This window comes from Aythya ferina (assembly GCF_964211825.1).
Source record: "Aythya ferina genome assembly, chromosome: 25".
Lineage (NCBI taxonomy): Eukaryota > Metazoa > Chordata > Aves > Anseriformes > Anatidae > Aythya > Aythya ferina.
The window spans coordinates 3242093-3262675 of record NC_140323.1 but is presented as its reverse complement, the minus strand read 5'-3'; the positions used below and the strand labels follow the sequence as shown (position 1 = coordinate 3262675).

General features: G+C 56.9%; 2 protein-coding genes across 3 annotated transcripts in view; one reads left to right on the top strand and one right to left on the bottom strand.

The window, feature by feature from the left end:
- Positions 1 to 2381: 2381 nt before the first annotated feature.
- DENND2D (DENN domain containing 2D) lies at positions 2382 to 13506 on the bottom strand. Its single transcript, XM_084497689.1, has 12 exons — positions 13369 to 13506; positions 10134 to 10318; positions 9443 to 9555; positions 9261 to 9330; positions 8792 to 8869; positions 8557 to 8697; positions 6686 to 6834; positions 6405 to 6582; positions 5872 to 5913; positions 4965 to 5055; positions 4288 to 4527; positions 2382 to 3264 (listed from the first exon to the last, which is right to left on the bottom strand). Exons 1-12 carry the CDS (start codon positions 13424 to 13426, stop codon positions 3203 to 3205), a joined length of 1407 nt encoding a protein of 468 aa, XP_084353815.1. The 5' UTR covers positions 13427 to 13506; the 3' UTR covers positions 2382 to 3202.
- MYBPH (myosin binding protein H) overlaps positions 13398 to 20583 on the top strand; it is a 21063-nt gene continuing 13877 nt past the window's right edge. For both annotated transcript variants that reach the window (XM_084497688.1, XM_084497687.1), the window contains exons 1-2: positions 13398 to 13591; positions 18843 to 18887. In XM_084497688.1, coding sequence (XP_084353814.1) covers positions 13413 to 13591; positions 18843 to 18887 — 224 coding nt within the window. In that variant the 5' untranslated portion in view covers positions 13398 to 13412. The remainder of the gene's footprint in view (positions 13592 to 18842; positions 18888 to 20583) is intronic.

Below are 20583 nucleotides of genomic sequence, written 5' to 3'. Positions count from 1 at the left end.
CAGATGGGTGCCACATTAGCAAGTCTCCAGTCATCCGGGACCTCTCTGGATGACCATGACCACTGATATATGATGGAGAGCAGCCCAGCAATCACATCTGCCAGCTCTCTCAGCACCCTCAGATGGATCCCATCCAGCCCCATGGACTTGTGACAGCCCAGGTGGAGCAGCAGGTCTTAACTGCTTCCACCTGAACTGCGGGGGGCTTCTTCTGCTCCCCGTCCCAGACTTCCAGGTTGGGAGGCTGAGTACTCCTAGGATAACTGGTCTGGCTATCAAAGACAGATATAAAGAAGGCATTAAGAGCCTCAGCCTTTTCCCTGTCCTCAGTAGTCATGTTCACCACCACGTCCAGTAAAGGATGGAGATTTTTCTTGCCCCTCCTCTTACTGTCAATAAATTTATAAAAACATTTTTTTGTTTTCTTTTACCGTAGTGGACAGGCTGAGCTCATGCTGGGCTTCAGCTTTTCTGTTTTTTTTTTTTTTTTTTTTTTTTTTTTTTGTTTGTTTGTTTGTTTGTTTTGTTTTTTTTTTTTTTTTTTTGTTTTTTGTTTTTTGTTTTTGTTTTTGTTTGTTTGTTTTGTTTTGTTTTGTTTTTGTTTTCTCCGCATATGCTGGCAGTTTCCTTGTTCTCTCCTGAACTTGCGTGTCCCTTCTACCACTGGACATAAACTTTCTCTTTCTCCTGGACACTCAGCAAAAGTTCCCTGTTCAGCCACGCCAGTCTTCTTCCCTGACAGCTCATCTTACAGCACGTGGGGACTGCCTCTTCCAGCAGGCTGGAGCCTGCTCCAGCATCCTCAGCTGCTTGTAGCTCTGGAGCTGCTGCTGGACAGTGGGCGGAGGGGTTAGTGCCAGGAAGCTGCCCAGTTCTCTGTACCCATCCCTGTTCTCCCCTTTTGTCTTCCCTGTAGCCAAGTGAGAGGTTGAGCTAAGGACTTGGATGCTTCCCAAACAATGCTTTCCTGAGCTGGTCACTGGAAATGGATCTAAGTCCCTTACTCCATGACAAAATCGAAAGGAAAAGTGCTTTAAGTAGCTTAAGGCTGCATTTCATACTGTTCTCTGGCAAGCACGCAGGAGAGCATGAACCCTTCTAACCCGCTGTAGTTAACCCATGCTCATGTCTGTAGCACTGTCTGCCTTTGAATGACATCTTTTTTAATTTAGGGATCAGGTTCTGCATATCTCCATTTTCTTTTCAGCACCTAGGGAAGCACCTTCTATGACATTTTTCTGAGGCGGAAGCAAGTCTTCCAGTCCCTTGTGTGACTTCTGACTCTTTCGAAGACCCATTGCCAAAGCAAGGACCACTTCCCATTTTTCTCAGTGAGATGTTGTGTTACACCTCACAACCAAAAGAGGTCAGCATCTTCTCAAAGTGGTGGTGAGCAAGAAGGAAAAGAGGGAGGCGAGTGGTCTTTACCAAAGGGACAATTATTGATTAGTGCCTTTAATTTCCCCACCCGTTTCCCTTTTCTGCTGGCAGATTCAATTGAAAAGAGCACAGAGAAAGATCGCTAACCTTTAACTTCCTGTTGACTGCTTGTAACCTTCTCTCTACCCATGAGAGCTAACTTGTGGAGTCAAAGAAGGTACTTACAGTGCCAAAACCACTTGTTTTTTTCTTTTCTTTCTTTTCTTCTTTTTTTTTTTTTTTTTTCTTTTTTTTTCTGACAAATTGTTCTTGGTTCTCTCCCTCAAACACACATGGGAGTTGATCAAAACATCACTGATTTTCTTTCAGCGTGGATGGAGTGTTTCGTTGCTGTTCATTTTTTATCCTCTGTCCGAGTGTTCTTCTGTTGCTTGTATTTGTGCATGACTACACAAATAGTTCTAAAATAATTGCCCTTTGCGTCTCTTGTTTTTGTTAGTTCAACGGCTCCGAAAGTGAAAGCTGTCTGGCAGACAGCCTGCTTATTTTGTCGCGTTTATATAAAATCTCTCACTGTGGCATTCAGTGGCAACTCAATGCCACTGCAAAAGCTGTATTAAAAGATAGTTTTGATAACCATCTCTGTGTGGTACATATGACCAGCAGCTCCTGAGCGATACGGCAGCTTGGCTCTACAGTCCCACAGAGGAGGATGAAGCTCTGCTTTTTACCACAGCTCTTGCTGGGGAGAAGCAAGTTTCCTTCCCTGTTCATCCATTTCTCCCTCAAGGGAAGGAACTGGGAAGGAACCAGGTGCATCTGCAGCCAGCCCCTGCTTTCTGTGCTGCAGTGCTTGTTCCCTGGGCGAATGTGTTACAAAAGGAGGGAGGGAGCACTGCAATTTAGCTTTATCTGCTACAGGCATCACATTTCAGAAACAGCACTGAAAAAACACAACAGTGAGGTTTTAAAAAAAAGTTGGCATCAAAACCAGGAACAAGTAGAATGTTGATGTTTTACTACTTGATTTAACTATTATTTCCTCCCTGCCCGAAGTTGTTGATCTGCTGTTTCCCTCCACGACAAAACATAGCCCGGTGGCCTTCACAGTTTGCTTACAGTGCGAATAAATAACCTGTTGGGAAAGAGTATTTTAGTTTCTTCAAAGAGCTAAACTGGGACTGTTGCTCCAAGCAGTACCAACAAAGAAGAGAGCTACTACAGAGGAAACTGCTAAAACCCACTGAGACTGCTCCTGCTGGCATTGAACAATGAGCATATCTCGACAGAAAACAAAGTGAAACAACTGCTAATACCAGAATCCTCGGAAACACATTTCATAGGATGTTGCTTATTTGCAAAACCTAGGTTTGTTTTAATTAGAAAGAACAGCATTTCCTACTCATCCTTTTTTTTCTTTTTTCTTTAACAATTACTCTACAGCCCTTGTTGTCCTGCAGCCAGCAGGCACCTGCTCCCTGACTTCCCTCCATCTCCACGTGAGGTCCTGGTGTGGCCAAAGGCTCGGTGCAGAGCTGGGCACTGAGGTGTGGTTTGTCCCTGTCGCTAGCAAGGCTGGAAAAGAAACCACAGCCTGCATGCTAGCCCTGTGTGAAAGTCTGCCAGTGCAATGGTGCCCTGAGGGAGAAAGGAAAGGGTTGAAACTGGTGTTTGGTGCTTCTCATGAGTCACAGGCAGGAACGGGTGGGCAGATCCAGCAGAGTCCAGCGTGCTCTGCCCTTGGACGGGGCACGGCTCAAGCCAGCACAGCACTGCTGGCAGAGACCTGCTCAGTTCCAGCTCCAGTGCTCCTGGCTACCCTTCAGGAGTCCCTCCGGTGCTTCTTCTGTTCGTGGTATTCTGTTATCTTCTGCTGGAAATACACTGTGGACAAGAAAAGGTCGTGTGCCGTCACCAAACACCGCAAGTGCCAGAGCTGTTGTATCCACGCTCCGTTGCTCGTGCACGGTGCTGAGCAGCAGGGTGCAGGGAGGGCCCGGCTGCGTGGCTGCCACCCAGGTGAGGGTGGAATCAAGGCTGTGGCAATTCCACCCAGCGCTCTCCACCCACCCCAAATGAGCTTTGTCACGCTTGGGTTAGCGTAAGGCTTTAACCCGTGCCGTCACTCCGGCTCAGTTTCTGTGTTTCCTATCCAACCCGTGAGGAGGAAACTAAGTGGGAGGCCCTGAGATTGTGACAAGCCACAACGGTGACATGGGCTGGGAAGATGATGGGAAAGCTGGGATTGTGCCATGCCTCTGCCCCACTGGGCAGGTTGCAGGCAGGCTGTAAGGGACCCACCATGGGCTCCACGTGCTGCCCACTGCCTGCAGCACTGCCCCACGTGCCCTCTGCTGTGCTGCACCCCAGGCCACGACATCTCTGGCCACCGACAGATGTTTTTGGTGACGTCCTCAACCTCTCTCGCCTCTGTTTGCTCTCATCATGAGCTGGGAGGAGGCTCGGCTCGGGCTGGTGCCCTCCTGGGCACGAGGAAGCACCAACCCAGCCACCACGGATCCGCACTGGAGCCGGCGGCAGAGATGAGTCAGGACCTGCTGGCAGCACAGCTAGGAGCCAGCTCCCAGCTGCTGCCTGAGTGCAAGCCAAATATTTGTGCTGCTACTGGCATGTTTGCCTGAACATTGAGCCCTTGGTAAGCCTGCCTCAGCCCCAGACAAGATCTAAAATGAGCCTGGGGATGGCTTTTTGATTGCTTGACAAGGCCGGAGAAATGTAAGTATGGAAGGCAAATGGGTTCCTGGGTGCCTCTCACTGTCCTGAGCATCCCCAGCCCGGTGCTGCAGCCTGCCCTGGACACAGGGCATCTTTTTCCCTTAACCAAATGCCCCAAGACTTTGCAGAGCTCACTCGACCAGTGAAGAAAGGAGAGATGAGGCCGTTTACCTTCCTGCGGGATCCTGCTCTTCTCTGCATCCTCAATAAATAGGGAGAACATGTTGGTCTTCACAAACTTCTTCACAAACTTGCGGTTGGTCTTGGAGGCGATGGCTTTGCAGAAGGCTCGCTCCTGGAAGGTCCCCGGGCCGTTTTTACTCCACTTGATGTGCGAGGCGTAGTGTCCAACGATTCGGACGAAGAACTGCACAAAGGCCTCGGAGACGAGCGTGTTCACCTGCTCGAGTGCTGGAAGAGGACACAGAGCACGAGGGGTGGGGATGGCACTTGTGGACATACGGCAGATGGTCCTATTTTAACCTGGCCAGCTCACAGACTGTGCTTCCATCCCAACAAACTGTTATTTGCTTAAAACCTCCCTCTGCCTGTAAGCTAATTTTGATAAAGGAGCACTGGCTGCATTTGCTTTCCGGGACAGCAGCATCTTTGCAGGCCAAATATCGACAAAACCCGATTTTTGCAGCAGAATCACTTGTTCCTGCCCTCACGTTTTGCAAGGAAGGAGAAGGGCTGAGGCATTTCTCTCCCGTGGCTGCATTTTGCCCCAGTTTGGGGCAGGGACACCTCAGGCCAGCTTCCATTAGAAAAGCCATTTTGCTGGGGACTGTGGCCACCCGTGGAGATCAGCTGCATGTATTTTACCACCTGTAATGAGGCACCCTTACTGTGCACGTTGTTGTTGTTGTTGTGCTTGTTCAGAGACGTCAGCATCTCGTTCTGCAGCTTGATGGGCAAGATCTCCTCCTCATCCCCGACCTGGAAAGCAACGGGGCTGTGAAGCACCTGGCACTGCTGGGAACGTGCCCCATCAGCGGGGCTTTCTGTAGGGCTCATTAATTAATTAGCGCGCGGTGATGCTGGGCATGCCATGCCCACAGACCCAGGTGCTCTGGCTCATGGGACAGATGCAGCGGGTGGAGAAACCCATTTGTGGGTGTCCTGGTTTCAGCTAGGACAGAGTTAATTTTCCTCCTAGGAGCTGGTAGGGTGCTGTGTTTGGGATTTAGAATGAGAAGAATGTTGATAACACGCTGATGTTTTAATTGTTGCAGAGCAGTGCTTACACTAAGCCAAGGACTTTGCAGCTTCTCACTCTGTCCTGCCAGCAGGCAGGCTGGGGGTGCAGACCCAGGAGAGCTGACCCAAACTGCCCAAAGGGGTATTCCATACCTTATGGGGTCATGCTGAACAGTATATAGGGGTGGCTACACTTGGGGATAGGCTGGGCATCGGTCAGCGGGTGGTGAGCCATTGTGCATCGCTTGTTTTGCACACGTTATTATTAGTAGTACTATTATCGTTACTATTGTTCTTTTATTTTCTTTTCTGCCCTAATAAACCGTCTCTATCTCAACCCACAGGCTTCATTTTCCTGTTTCTCTTCCCCATCCCAGAGGGGGAAGGGGGAGGGTGAGCGAACAGCTGCGTGGTGCTGAGCTGCCGGCCGGGTTAAACCGCAGCAGGGGGACACCCTGCCGCTCTGACACCCAAACGGGAGAGCTGCCAGGCAGCTGGGACCGAGGGGGGACAGGGGGCCCAGCCCAGCCCCAGACCCCGTGCAGGGGCACCTACCGCCCGGATGATCTTCCCTTTGCACAGGTCAACTATCAGAGCCTGAAAGAGAGCAGAGAGAGTGACCGGGTTGAGCAAGCAGACTCACCAAGACATCCCCTGGCACCGTGGCCTCCTCCCACCCATTTTGGGATCAGACCACTGTGTCTGCAGCCCACGAGGGTGGCAGGAGAGGGCTCGGTCCCTCTGTGCTGCAGGCATCTCCCCAGGGGCTGTGTTTGCCCCAGGCTTGGTGGCTGTCCCAAGCCTCTGCTTTTGCAGGGCTGGGATGATGCCAGCAGCCAGCAGCTGATGTCAGCTCCCTGATCCCTTAGGGTCAGGGCTGTGGCTCCTGGGGCAGCACCCAGGGGACATGGAGGCGTTGCCCCAGGTGCCAGAAGGAGGATGGACACAAAACCCCAATCCAGAGAATATCCCTCCAGAAGAGAAAAGGGCACAACCTGAGCCTTCAGCCCCAGCGCCAGCACAACCGCAGGGCCATGGACAAATCCATGTCTCCATCCAGCCACCTTCACCCTCCCTGGCTCAAATACCTCCTCCATCGGCTGGTCCAGGACCCGCTCCAGGTGCCGCATCTGGATGCCCACCATGAAGGGCGTGGGGCAGCAGACGGTGTCGAGCAGGCACTCGGGGACCACGGGGATGTAGGTGTGAGCCCACGTGAAGGGGTAGAGGAGAGCGGCCACCGCGTGGATGCACTGTGAGAGGACGCTGCGAGAGGACAAGGAGCACCCTGAGCTCAGCTGCGTCCTGCAAGGTTTTGGTGGTGTTTGTGGTTTGTTTTTTTTTTGAAAATAAAATGCTCAGGACTCACCTCAGCTCCTCGGCCAGGAAGATGAGCCGGCGCTCCAACACGGCGGAGGCGAAGATGTGCAGGATGAGGTCGGGGCTGAGCCGCTGGAGCAGCGCCTGGAACTCCACGTGCTCCAGGTGGGCATCCAGGGGCCGCGTGAGCTCGATGAGCTGTGGAGGGAGAGCCACCAAACCCCCTTAGGAGGTGAAACATCCCCCCAGCACCGACCTGGCCCCCCAGGAAGGCAGTTTGGGAGCAATTAATGACCACAGCGCTGCCCAAACGCCCTTCCTGGAGTTTGCAGCACCTCCGTCAAGACCCTCTGCAAAGCACAAGCTTCACCTTGTCCTGCGTGGTGATTTGGGACACACAGCAATGAAGGTGCAGTGGTGCTGCGTACTGTGGTTTTATTAATTAGGGCAATGGAATTTTAACCAAAATGCCTCTTTTCTCCAGTGCTCGTGAGTCTCTGGTAGGAGCCCAGCAGGGAAGTGCCCCGATCTCAGCAGCTGACAGCTCGCCTGCGAGCAACAGTGGAGAAAGTTGCCCGGGAAAAGGAGGAAGGTTTAAGACATGACTTTTCTGCTATAAAAACCGCATAAGCTTCCTCAAAAGACTCCCTCAGAGGGCTGGCTTGCCTCGTGACAGCTAGGAGGGCCCAAAGGTGAAACATCGAGCAGATATTTGCGGGTGGTCTGTGTGTCCTGCTGGCTCTGCCCTGGAGAGGAGCTTCCTAAACCTGGTGGGTGCGTGTTCCCCGCTGTGGGCAGCCCCAGACAGCGACCAGCCAGGGACAGGCAGGACCGTGTTGCCCATCACAGCCCTGGCCCCCGTTTTTCCTGGGTTTGGGGTTGTCCCTCTCCTCCCCGTGCTGTGACACCCTTCCAGCTGTGTTCCCAGCCAGCAGCTCAGGGCTTGGCTGGGCTCCACAGCCCCTTTCCAGCACAAATCCTGCGTGGTCCCCAGCTCCTGGCCCATGCAGCTCCCAGGATTTATTTTCACCTCCTTCCCGTTTTCTCATGGATCTCCCCGACTTGCTCCAGCCCCTGCCTGGAGCCCCAAAGCCCATCTCTTTCGAAGAACGTCCCCATGTGTCCTCCCTCTCCGTCACCCCCAGCCGCGCACCCTGCAGCCTGGCCCTCAGCCAGAGCATTGAGCAATGTGCAAAGCCCTTGCGCAAGCTTTCCTGGATGAAGAAATCTCTTGCAATTTGATAGCCAGCTGCCAAATTGCACTAGAGAGAAGGGATCCTGCTCCCAGACCCACCCTGGCAGGACACGTCCCCAGCGATGCTCAGCACTGACATTATCCTGTGGGGTGCCAGGACAGATCCAACCCATTTTTTTCACTGAAGCTTCACTGGAGGAGAAAGGAAAAGCAAAAAAAGCAAAGGCTCTGCCTGTCCTAGCGTGGCCCTGTGCTGTGCATGGGCGAGATGAACCCCGTGGGCACCGTGCCACTGGGCCGCTCGTGCAGGCGGCAGTGAGCTAAGGAACGGTGCTGAGTAAGGTTTTGTGCTGGTGGCTCCAGCTCCAGGCTGGTGGAGGTGAAAGGTGGCATCACTGTGGATGGGAGCCAGCCTCATCCTCATCCACATCCTCATCCTCATCCACATCCTCATCCTCATCCTCATCCTTCTCCTCCTCCTTCTTCTCCTTCTCCTTCTCCTCCTTCTCTCTCCTCCTCTTTCTACTCCTCCTCCTCATCCTCACCACTGGCTGCTCTCCTCCTTGGCGAGGAAGGAGGGGGCACCAACATCTCCCAGGGCATGAAGCGCCCCCAGCCTGACCCACTGCTCCAGGGAGCACCCATGGGTGCTGCAGACACAGAGGATGCTCCAGCGGACAGTTGGAGCAGACCAGAAGGTGCTGAGCCCTCAGAACCCCACCAACCTCTGTGCCCGACTCGGGGATGAAGCTTTTGATGGTGACCGTCTTCCCTGGAGCCGGGAAGGGCGATTCCCGGAGGCCCTGCATGAAGGGGTAAATCACCGCCATGGAGATCTGGCGCCTCTTCTCTACCTCGTCCAGGATCTGGGGGAGGCAGAAAGGAGCCGTCAAACCCCGGTGGGTGGCCCGACGGCTGCCAGGGCCACCACGGTGCTGGATGGAGCCACCACGTCCCTACCTTGGAGAAGAGCCCAAAGCAGCCCAGGCAGCTGATGATGCAGAAGACCTCAGGGAGGCGGACGCCACGGCCGGAGGGCTGGAAGAGGATGGAAAAGAGGTTGGAGCACCTCCCAGCCCCACAACACCACCTCCCTGCTCTCCCCAGTGATCTCCAGCCCCATTCACCACATGAGATGTGCTGGGAACCCGAGGAGATGCCCTTTGAGGGGCAGGAATGGCTCTGGCATTTCAAAGGAAAAGAAACAACTTCCCGCTGGATGATTTTCAGAGCTGGTGCTCTGGCCAAGGACGCAGCCCATGCTGCATAAGCAGATGGTGCTGGGGCCTGGAGAAGGCAGTTTGGATGCCGGAATTGTTAATAGTTTTGGTGCAAAGCCTTTTGGCATATTCCCAAAGTTGCCTCCCCATCCTCTGAGACCTCCTACCACGCTCGCCACCATCCCCTGGGGCTAATGGGGGATGCTCACCAGCAGCCGCCTGCAGTAGCCGATCTTCCTGCTGCCATCCACATTCGTCAGGACGAAGGAAAAGGTTTCACTGCAAGGAGGGACAAGGCATGAGGACGGGGCAGCTCTCCCAGCCCACAGCCCCCACGTACGGTGGCACTGGGTGGGAAGCAGCGGCCGGGACCCCGCAGCGGGGCAGGTACCTGGTGAAGTCGGTGACGGGCGCCCAGTTGTTGCCGTCTGGGAAGCAGAAGAGGGGGATGGCTTGCAGGAGGCGCTCCTCCTCCTCCTTCTGGCCCCTCAGGAGGTTCTCGCGCTGGAACAAAGTGATGCCATGAGTCAGGGCGATGCCCAAAGCCCCGGGGCTCTGCTGGGGGCAGGGGGGAACCTTTTGGCCCCAGCGTCCTTGGTGAGACCGAAGCAGAAGGTGCCTGCACATCCCTAGGCAAGCAGCTCCCCAAAGTCCCAATTTCAGCCTGTTTTACCCCGTGGATATCGGGGCACAGTGCAGGCACCTAATACTCTTCAAAGGGGGGGGGTCTCCATGTGCCACCTCCCTAAGAGATGATTTTGCTGCTGGAGCTCCCAGGGAGCTCCAAGGACCAGGACTGGGCTCTCCCTGCTGGGGAGAAGGGAGCAGGGAGCACCCATGTGCTGCTTCACCTGGACACTGTGCCCCGGGCTGGGACCACGGGGAGGGAGGGAAGGAGGGAGGGAAGGAAGGGGGGGATCACAGCAGCCCCAGTGCCCCACACTGGGGTCTGCACCTCCAGGGCACAGGGTGCTTTCCTGTTCTCCTGCTCTGGCTCCAGCGGTGGGGGAAGGAGCAACGTCCCCTCTTCCTCTTAACCTCAGAAAGCTCTTTTTTTTTTCCCCAGAAGTGGGGCTAAATACCTTTGGGAACTGGTATGTAATCTTGGGTTCGTAACGTCCATCTGAAGTCTTCTTCAGTGACACCACCACCAGGTACTCGAAGAAAAACTGCCCGGCAGAGTAGAGGACAGAGCTCCGGTCTCCTGCCTTCCCTTGCAGCGCTCGCGAAGAGTTGTTTTCTGCAGCAGGGGCCTCCTGTTTTCCTTCTGTAGCCAAAAACAAAAGCAAAAACCAAACCAAAAAAAAGAAAAAAGAGAGAGAGAGAGAGCACAGTGAAATGAAAGGCCAGGAGGTATCCTGGTGGCAGCATGGGAGATGCAGAACTACCCGAGATCTGACTAGAGGGGAGCAGGACACGATGCCCTGTGCACCCTGCAAGGGTGGTGGTGAACAGCCAGGGACCCATTGGCACAGGACATGAAAAGGAAAGAAAGAATTAGCTTTTAGGAGTCTTTTGGAGAAAATCTGAGCACTGTCAGAACCTCCCAGAACTCCTTCACCCTGTGTCAGTGAGGGCAGAGGGGTACCCAGAGCAAAGCTGGCACGTGGGGTGGTGGAGAGCAGACGGTCTCTGCAGAAATGTGTGGGAATGTTTTCGGAGCACTTAAATTTATTTTCTTAGGGGGAAAAAAACAACAAACAGCCAGCACAGATACTGCTTAAGCACCTCCAAAAGCTCCAGTGCGATGAATCCCAAAGTCTCCCTGCCAGATGCTCTTGGTCCTGGGAACTGCTGATTGCAAACGAGATACTCGAGGGTTTTCCCTAAGCTGCAGCTCCCAGCACGAAGCAGCTCCTTTCGACTGCATCCTCATTCTTGTTGGGCGGGCTGGGGGAAACAGCTGGGGAGTGTCAGCTGTCACGGCCCCAAACCGGGAAACGAGAAGGAGAAGAGCCCGAGCTGACATCTCCGAGGGCCCTGGGGTGGGTGCCGAGGGGCAGAGCGATCGAGGGCTGGCAGTGGAGGAGCCCGGAGCTGGCAGGGGGCTGAGGCCATGCCACAGCTCTGCCCTCTCCCAGCAAGTCTGTGACTTTCTAAATACCCAATTTCCTGCACCGCAGCTGTCCTGGGCTTGGTCTTGCCTCTGATTATGGCATTACAGCAAGGCTTGAGCTGCTTCTAGGTGTAACGGGCAGGAAAATAAACGCCTGGGTGAAACAACTCCTGCAGTTTGTCCCCGGATCCTGGAGTATCCCGTGGGCTTCCTGCAGCTCAGCAGCTCAATACCCAGCTGTGGTTGGCTGCTCCCACGTCCTCCTCTGATGGCAGTTCTGGGGTCAGGCCCACCCTGCGTGTCCCCCCAGCTCCGTAGCCGTCTCCTTTAGTCCTGAAGCAGGGCTCCAGCCTTCGCTCCTGGCCACTGGCAGCAGACAGGAGCACAGAGCTTGGCTGAGGAGGTGACACTCGCTGTCCCATCACGGGTGGTCCCTGCCCAGGGACCAGAATCTCCTGTCCCTGAGCATCTCTCATTCCTCCATCACCTTGCACAGGCTGTGCCATGGGGAAGGCTGCTGGTGGCTCCTGTGCTTGCTGGATGCCAGCATTGCTTGCTTTCCCCTCGCACGTTGTAAGGTGAAAGCATGGTTAAATCCTGCCTGTCCTGTCCTGTCCCGTCCAGGCCTGTATTTCAGGGAATGCAAGATGTGCTCTCCAACAGGATCTGCATTTGCATCTTCTCAAACACTTAAGAGAAAACCTTCCATGGCGGGGCAGCTGCTGACACTGAGCTGTGGTGTCAGCACACGATCCTGCCCAGCCCAGAGAGCACTGCTGAGGGCACGGTGCCACCCACCTGGCTGGGCTCCCCTGCACCACGTTGGGCTGCAAAACTCTCAGTGTCCGAGCCTAAATCCCTCCAAGGCCACAGCACCTCATCCCTGAGCTGCTGGAAGATGAGCTCTGGGGATGTACAGGCCCATGCACCGCTGTGCAGCACGGGACTGGTGTAATGTGGCATCCCAGCACTCCCCCAAACCACCAGGATTAGCAGCTCCCCACGCATCCTGGGGATGCAGGCTGCTGCCACAGGATGGGATTTGCTGCTCTGCTGTCTCAGCCAACAAACAGCTCTGCTGTAGTCCGAGCTGGAAGGGACTGGGAATAGCCCAGAGCCCCCCGCTGCAAGCAGGGAATGTCCCCCCGTGGTGGGGACGCAGCTCCAAAGGGAAGCAGCTGCTGGTGCTGTGCATTCACACCCCTCCCTCCCACGGGCACGGAGAGGGCAAAGGCTGCTGCACTGCACCCTGGCCCGCGATGAAAAGGCACCGGCATTGAAAGAAGGAGGTTTTTCTGCATGAACAGCTTCCCACGCTGTTGGGGGAGTTCCTTATCAGCCGAGGGCAGCGCTCGGGGCCGCTTCGTGATGTGGCACAACCTGTTTTGTTCTGCCCAAACAGCTCCTGGGCTGTGGCTTGGGGGAAATCTCCCGGCCCCACGCGTGTATTTGCATGGCAGTGAGCCGCTCGCACCGCGCAGCCACCCACCTGCCCCGGCGGGGAGGAAATGGCTTTTGCCTCAGTGAGCCTTTTCTGCTGAGCGTGGAAAAACAAACGAGATATCACACCGAGAGCGAGAACCAGCCTGCACACAACAGCGCTCACGGGGGGGTCACACTGAGCCCCAAAATCCCCAGCCTGGCCCTGGCTTGAGGTGGGGGCAAGCCAAAGCCCCCCATCCATCCCCTGTCTCGGCAGTGCTGGCAGATCCCAAAGGACCAAGCTCTGTGCCACCCTCCCGGGGGCCCTGCAGTGCTGCCTGCCCCGGTGGCACCGCACCCCGTAGATGTCGGGGCTGGTGGAGCTGCTCCGGGACAGTTCGAGGGCTCGTGTGGCCACCATGCCCAGAGCCACGACGCCAGCTCAGCGGGCAAAGGGCTGGCAAAGCCTCTGGGGACGTGGCTGGGGGGAAAGCGGGGGTTGCCCCTGCTGTGGGTGCCAACCTCCAGGGCTGGGTGCCAGTGCCCGGGGGTGGGCGAATCCCCGGGGGATGGAGCGGGCTCTTTCGGGACGGGGCTGGCTCCTCGGGGACGGGGCGCAGCACAAGGGCTGAGCCCCGCAGAGGTTGCGGCGAGCCCCGGGGATGTGGGGAGGGCACCGGGGATGTGGGGAGGGCACCGGGCATGGCTGGGGCGAACCTACCGGGGCCGCTCCCGGTGGGGCTGAGCTGCGCTACCCGGGCAAGTCCCCGCTCCGCCGGCACCGTCCCCGGCACCGGTACCGGCACTGTCCCGTCCCGACGGTCCCTCCCTGCCCTCACCTTTGCGGCTCGATCGCCGCAGGCTCCGTCGGAAGAAGTTGCCGATGTTTGATGCCATGGTGGCCCCGGTGCGCCCCCGGCGCGGCACGGCTCGGCTTCCGCCCAGCCGTTGCGCTTTCGCTTTCCCGGGGGAGGAGGGACGGAACGGGACGGGGCGGAGAGGAGAAGAGAGGAGAGGAGGAACCGGGGGGGGGGAGCCGGACAGCACCTGGCACCGGCTGGGGTACGGGGGTGGGGACACCGGGAACGGGGAGCGACAGGGCACGGGCACCGGGAGCGGCCGGGGGAGGAAGAGCCGGGAGCAGCGGGCACCGGGAGCAGCGGGCGTGGGGGTCCTGGGAGGACCTGGGTGTGGGGGAGCCGGGAGCATCCCTGGGTACGAGGGGCCAGGGAGCACCGGGAACAGGGAGCACCGGGCACCGGGAGCACCGGGCACCGGGGACCCAGGGGGACTTGGGCATGGGGGAGTCGGGCACTGGGGAAGTGCCCCGTGGGTATCAAGGTGGGGAGCCGGCCCCAGCCCGGGTAGGGGGGAGCTGCCCAGGGGTACACCCCGAAGCCGGGGGTGATGCTGAACAGTCCCCTTTAGGGGCCAGAGGTTTTGGGGTCCCCTCTGCGTCGTGCTGGAGATCCAGCCCTGCTGCTGCCCCCACACCTTCATCCCCATGGCTGCGAGCTTGTCTGGACTTGGGAATGCCGGCCGGGCTGTGCAGTCACCTGTGCTGGCATTTGTCCAGTGGGCAGAGCTTTGCTGCCTTCTCCGGGTGACTCAGAGGGAGCTGGGCCAGCTCCAGGGCTGCAGAGGCCAGGGGCCAGCTCCCCGTGCTGCTGGGGGAAGCAGGGCTCGGTCGTTCTGCTTTGCTGGGCTTTGCTCATGGTTCCACCACTCCAGACCCATCAGTGGGAAAAGATTCTCTAAAACCAGTGATATCTTTAAAAAAAATCCCCTTTCCTCATCATTCACCTGCCCAGACCCTCAATGTTTCCTCTGCCTCTCTTAGGCAGTGCTTACACAGCAAATAAAGCACCCAGAGGGGGCTCTGGGCACAGCTATGAGGATTTTAGGTGTGACGAGCTATGCACAGACCTTAGCCTTTGTGCTGGAGCGTGGCTGTTTTCAGACATAGCCCAGTTTTCCTACACCAAATCCCTTCCCTTTGTGCTCTGCGATAACTCCCGTCCCCTTTCCTTCCCTGCTGCTGCTGCCTTGCTGCGGTCCTCAGGGATTTGCTGGTCTGGGGACAGTTTCTGGCTGATCTCGAGGGGTTGGAAGAGCACTTGTGCATTTAAGAGGAGATGGCAGCAGGAGTGTTTGTTGCTCCATGGAGAAATTTCCTGTTGGCACGGCAGGAGAATAAAAATTTAGGGGTTTTCCCTTTTAATTTCAGAGGAAAATCCCTCCTTTCCTGGAAACCGGAGTGACTCTGGAGGAATGGCTGCTGCCTTCAGCCAGAAGAAATCCCCAGATTTTTTTTTTAATTATTTTTTTTTTCCGTATGCACAAATATTTTCTCCTTGCTCCCTTTAAGCCAAGCTTCTGACTACGATCCTGCTTCGCTAACGCCTTGACTCTGCTCAGACGCCTTCTGTGCCCAGAAGAAAAAGAGCCGTGTTCCCAGCCACAAACCTCCCCGCTCCCAAGCAAACACTGTCCCTTTGTGCCCCTGGCACAATCCAGCAAACCTTGCGCTGCTGAAAGAGGTTGAACTTTGAATATTCCCACTGAAAGCTCTTTGCTGCAGGAACCCAGCCACCCACCGTGACAACAAACGGGCACATTGTGGGATCCGGGGGGCTTCTGGACACTGCGGATGCAAAGCTCGCCGTTGCACTGCTCCGTTGCCGCTGCCAAAATTGTTTTGCTTCACCAAACTGAGCCCGGGGAGCTTTGTGTTTTGTTTTGTTTATCCCTTGCAGCCCCAGTGCTGATGAATACACGCTGGTATTTGGTTTTCTGCTAGCGTGGTGTATTCAGGACGCAAACATCCCGCTGCAAACCCTCTCCCTGCGGAGCTCTGGGCATTGTGCTGGGACCCCGCAGGCACTGCAGCTCCTCCTTCTCCTCCTCTTCTCTCTCCCCTCACCTTGTTGCCCCTTGACTCACCCCCGATCCCCTCACCAGGTGCCACATTTCGGGAGGACGTTAGGAGCTGGAGCTTCTTGGCTCAGCATCCCTACAGTGTGGGAGCGCTGTTGACTTTACCCCCTAAACAAACAAGGGCTGGGGCACGAAGCCGGGGGCTCAGGTTCCTGGCAGGACCCCCCCTGGGCAGCCTGGGGCTGGTGACCTGCCTTGGGGCTGGGGCCAGGACCCCCATGGCCACGTTTCCAGCTTTTTCCCACTCCAGGACGTTTGTCCCACTGGATGGCAGCATTCGAGCAAAGAAACTTCTCCGGAGAACTGGCGGCAGAGGAAAGCTTGCTCTGGAGACTTTTCTCCCTGCTTGTCCGGCTCTCAGGAGGTTTGCTGAGGGCAGGTGGGCTCAGCTCACTTGTGTTTGCACCATTTCTACCCCAAATCGGGGTGCCATGCAACATCCTCCACCTGCCCCTTTCCCCTGATGCTCAGGGGTGCAGGGGGCCCTGCCTGGACACAGAGGCTGAGCGCCTGCTGGGATGCTCCGTCCCACAACCAGGAGTGAAGCAGTCCCAGACTGGGTGAGGAGGAGAGATGCCAACACCCACGGGACACCGAAAATGGGGCTTCTTAGCAAGATGCATCCCCTTTGGCCCTACACCTGCTCCCAGTGGGTGCAGAGAGCCCTGTTTCAAAATCACCCCCCCACACACACACCACACATTGCTGCATGAAAAAAAAGCCTCATCTTTTAGATTTAGGGACTATTTCTTGCATGGTGGTTGCAGAGGGGGGTACAAAGCTCCCAGTGGTTAAAAAGAAAACCAAATCCATCTGCTTTTCCTTGTACCAAACCGGTTTTAATCCCAAGTATTTAAATCTGCCCTTGGGATTTAATCTGCCCTGTGCGTGGCAGAGGGGCTCGGGCAGCACTGGATGGGAGGGCAGGATTGGTGCTGGGCTGCAGCCCCCCCTCCCCTCCATGCAAATATAGTGCAGGGAAACCGTTCCTTTCTGGGGCTGTTTGGTGGTCAGGAGGAGCAAAGACGTCTCAGCTTACAGGCTCACGGCTGGGCTGGCATCGCTGGTTTGCAAGCGGGCATCCATAGATGGAAAGGGTCGCGCTGCGCAGCCTCGCCTCAGGTGTAGCATGAGACCTTCCTCAGCCTCCCCGTACCAAGCCAGGAACATGTCCCGGGTTAAAATGCCAGCTCTGGGCTGCTTTGGCCTTGGCAGTGTGCTTCAGGTGTTAATCAGCTGCAGCATGCAAAGCCCTGCGTCCGTCTGGGTGCACGTGGTGCTGGCTCCCAGGTGCTTGCTGCCCCTATTCTGTGTTTCTCCCTCCTCTTCGCCCCCCAAGCAGGGCTCTGCTGCAGAATTAGTGCCCAGCTGAGCTCGAGAAACTCGCAGCATACATGGAAACAGGTGTCCAACCTCCTGGTGGCCTTTGCAGAGCTCTGGGCATTGCTGCTCTGGAGCATCGTGGCTCAGGGAGCTGCCAGGGTGCTGGGGACACCAGGGGCCCTGGGCACTGGGCATGGTGGTGGCTCATCCCCTGGGGAGCGTGGGATGATGCTGGGCCGGGGCAGCCGGTGAGGAGCTTGTTTTGCTTCTTGTTGAAAATAAGAAGGAATATGGGGATTTTCAGGATTTTCCCAGCTGGGCTGAGCAAGCTGGGGTGGAGAGGGTGGAAGCTGTGGGTCAGTCCTGCCTCTGATGGCCTGGGGGGCTTCTCCATGACACCGGCTGCCCTGCACGTGGTGCTGGCCCCAGACTTTGCCCCACTCTCCCCAAAGAGCAAGAAGCATTTGCAGCTCAGTACAGTCCCAGGGGGCCGGGGTGCACTGGCATAGCAAGAGCCCCCCAGTTACGCTTGACAGGGCTGCAAACCTTGACCCTGAACCAAGCGTTTACTCAAGGAGCTCTGTAAGATTTGCTAATCTCGAAATATTGTTGGCATCCGGAGCAGTGATTTACTGCGTGTTTTGCCACAGCAAGAACTTTCCGAAAGGCCATGCTAAGTTTACACCGGAGCGGCCGGGATCAGATAACCGGCTGCTGGCTGCTCCCCCCCGCCTCCCCGTTCCCCCCAGTCCCCGCTGGCTGCTGCGCTGGGGTGCAAAGGACGTCAGCTTCCCCGCGCCCTGCAAGGAGGAGGTGACCCCAGTCACGAGCAGCAGCAGAAAGGGGACACCGGGGGTGTTTTTGCCCATCCAGGTGGCAGGGTGGGATGTGAGAGGGATGTGGATTTGTGCACGCCTGTGGCGCTTCATTTTTGAAGTCAGAGTGCCAGGGATAGGAAAGAGCCAACCCCGGCGTCCTGGCCCCGTTTCCTCCCCAAGGGCTTTGCAGGTTGTGAAATTAAATCAGCTTCTCAGCATCACCGGCACTTGGGGCTGGATGTCCCCGAGCGTTCCTGCAGCATTTTGCCACCTGTGGGATTGCGACGGCTTTGCGGGAGCTGGGGAGGAATGTCGTGGGATCCTGGGGTGTTCCCCACACCGTCCGACCGCTGTTTTTGGGGAGGTCCTCCTCCTTCCTAAGGACCACAGCCCCCCTCTGCTGTCACCAGATCCTTTGGGATCTGTGCCACCTCCTAACCCCCAGGAGATGGGAACCAGCTCCCTGCACGTGTTCATGGCAAAAGCCATCAGCAGGCTCAGCCTGGCTCTGTATCGGGAGGGTTTGGGATGGATCTAGGGTGAGGACTGCTTGATTAAATGTCCCCATGATGCTCTCTGGTGGCAGCAGTGAAGGGTGCAGCTGAACCACTGTTGGACAACCCTAAACCACTTTGTTTTCCCAGTTACTGGGGCCTGGCACGAGTCACTGGGATCTGGGGATGCTCCGACGCCTTGCAGCCCCTCTGATCCAACAAACTCTGCAGGGAGGGGGGCACTGCAGGGAGGGTCCCACATGAAGGTGCCTGGGAAGAGGGGTTTGGGGTGGGGGGTGTTCCAAAACCTGCTGCCCTTTGTCCAGGATTTGCTCCCCTTGGCTTCAAAGCATCCTGGGGAGGGACAGCCCTCAGGGTGCCTGCCACCACCACGGTGGCCTTGGGGACCTCTGCGGGCTACCAGCTGCCCCATCCGAACCATGGCTGGTCCTGGTGCCACCAGGGCTGGGATGGGTGCAGGACATCACGCTGGTCCCCAGCAGCTTTGATGCTTTCAGCCAAAGAAAAACCATTCCCTGCTCCACCGCAATGGGGTGGAGCACGACAAGGACTCTGCATGGGGCAAGGGGAGGAGGGTGTAGAAAAGAGGAGGGGATGGAGGCAGGTGAGGGTGCAGGTGGAAACATTTAGGGCGAAGAAATGAGGGGTGTGGATGTGAAAATGCAAGGGAGGAGTTGGGAAGGGGAAGCAGAGAGAATGATCCTGATCCTAATCCTGAAGGAGGAGCCCTGAGGACACCAGAGGAGGCCTTGCTCCTTGGTGGAGGTAAGGGGATGCTGAAGGTCCAGTGAGACCAGGAGCAAGTGCCCAGGCTGTAGTGGGCCAGTGGTGTGTTTTTTACAGTAGGGCTGGGCACCAACTGGGCTAACTGGGACATACTGGGTACTGCCTGGGACTGCAGGCACAGAGGTCAGCAAGGCAGGACTCTGGGCTGGGATGTTTGTCCCTGCGTAAGGTGAGCAAGCACCCGAGCAAGCAGCCGGCATGGTGAAGAAATCTGCCCTTGGTGCTGGTGGAGCCTGGGGCTGGGCTGGTATCTTCTCTTGCAGAGCATCCCAACTCCCTACCTGCTGGCCCAGGGCACAGCTCGGGGAGCGAAACATGTAGCTGTGTGGCTGCGTTTCACCCCCCCAGGGGAAAATCTGATATAAAATAGCAGGGGTTGCTTGGATCATTTGGGGACTTGCTGAGCACCTGACATTTGATGAAGGAGGGCAGAATGCAAGGTGCCGTTTGCAGCTTTTCCCTGTCCCAAAGTGGGACCAGGCAGGGCAGGCGGTGACAGAGCCCTGTTGGTGTCCCCAGCTGCTGTCCCCTACCCTCGGTGGAGGTGACCCCCAGGCAAGCTGTGGGCAGCGGGGCTGGCGTGGGCTCAGCCTGTCCGAGGTAAGCTCCTGCTGGCAGCCCTGGAGGTGGGACAGGACTGGAAAAAGAGCCACCAAAGGCAGAGCGATGCCCTGGGTTTGTCATTGCTTCTGGGTGCCAGAGGCACGGCAGGCAACTGATGTGGTGCCAAGGTCCGTGAGTGCTTCTGCCAGCCCGTCACGTCCTGTCCCAGGAGGTCACCGCTCCTGCCCTGTGCCGACCTCGTGCCCTGATGTGCCACGGGACCGCAGCGGCAATGCCTCTCCACCGTGGTGTCCCCATCATGGTGCCATCCCCGGGGAAACTGAGCTGGGCTCAGCTCCCAGTGAGGTACTGGGCAAAGCCCAGGCATCCCCGCGTGGGTTTCTCTGTTTCTCTCTCTCCCTGCCAGCTCGGAGGAGAATTATCCCATCGCTGCCCAAAAATAGCACCCCGAAGATGCCGGTGGGGCTGGGTGTTTGCATCGCTGAGTCCTGCCCACATCTGGCAACTCTCAATGCCAGTGGGAAGGCTTCAGCTCCGGGTACCCAACGGGCTGATGCTAAGGGTGGGGGAACCCCAGGTGCTGAATGGAGCCGTGGTGATGCTGGGTGCTGGTGCTGGGAGCTGATGCGTGACCACGCAATGGGGACATCCCCAAGCATGCACCAGGTGGGGCTGCACAAACCATATTTCTGTGCCTGGCGGAGATCCCAGTGGGAGCTCGGAGACACCCTGAATCAAGCTGGCCGCATCCATGGTGCCTGGCTGTGTTTTCTACGCCTGACAAGGGCATTTTAAAGCCGTGCAATCGTCAATCTCCTGCCTGGGGGACTTCAGAAGAGGGGTCAAGCCCATGTCCCCGCTCGGCCCAGGAGACCCTGCTTGCACTCATTGCTGTAGGGTGAAGTAAGCCTCTGCTTGCGTGTGGTGCACAAGTCGGAAAGCTTGTCTACGTCCCAGCCCACCTGCTGCCTGCCCTGGCTGCTTGACTCAGCGCGCCACGAATATCGCAGTGACGGGGAGCCTGGAAATGCTGCTGGGAGCCGGGCAGGCGTGACGTGGCCTGCAGGACGCCGAAAAACCCTGAGCTGGCAGCCGTGGTTGGTGACTGAGT

Bases quoted from the DNA above. Each gene is read 5' to 3' on its own strand.
- DENND2D (XM_084497689.1), bottom strand. From the start codon at position 13,426: ATGGCATCAAACATCGGCAACTTCTTCCGACGGAGCCTGCGGCGATCG. The intron at 8,698-8,791 runs GTAGGGACGTGG...TGCCTCCCCCAG, and splicing joins GCTTTGGGCTCTTCTCCAAG to ATCCTGGACGAGGTAGAGAA. The intron at 5,056-5,871 runs GTAGGTGCCCCT...GTTGCTTTCCAG, and splicing joins AAGGGAAGATCATCCGGGCG to GTCGGGGATGAGGAGGAGAT.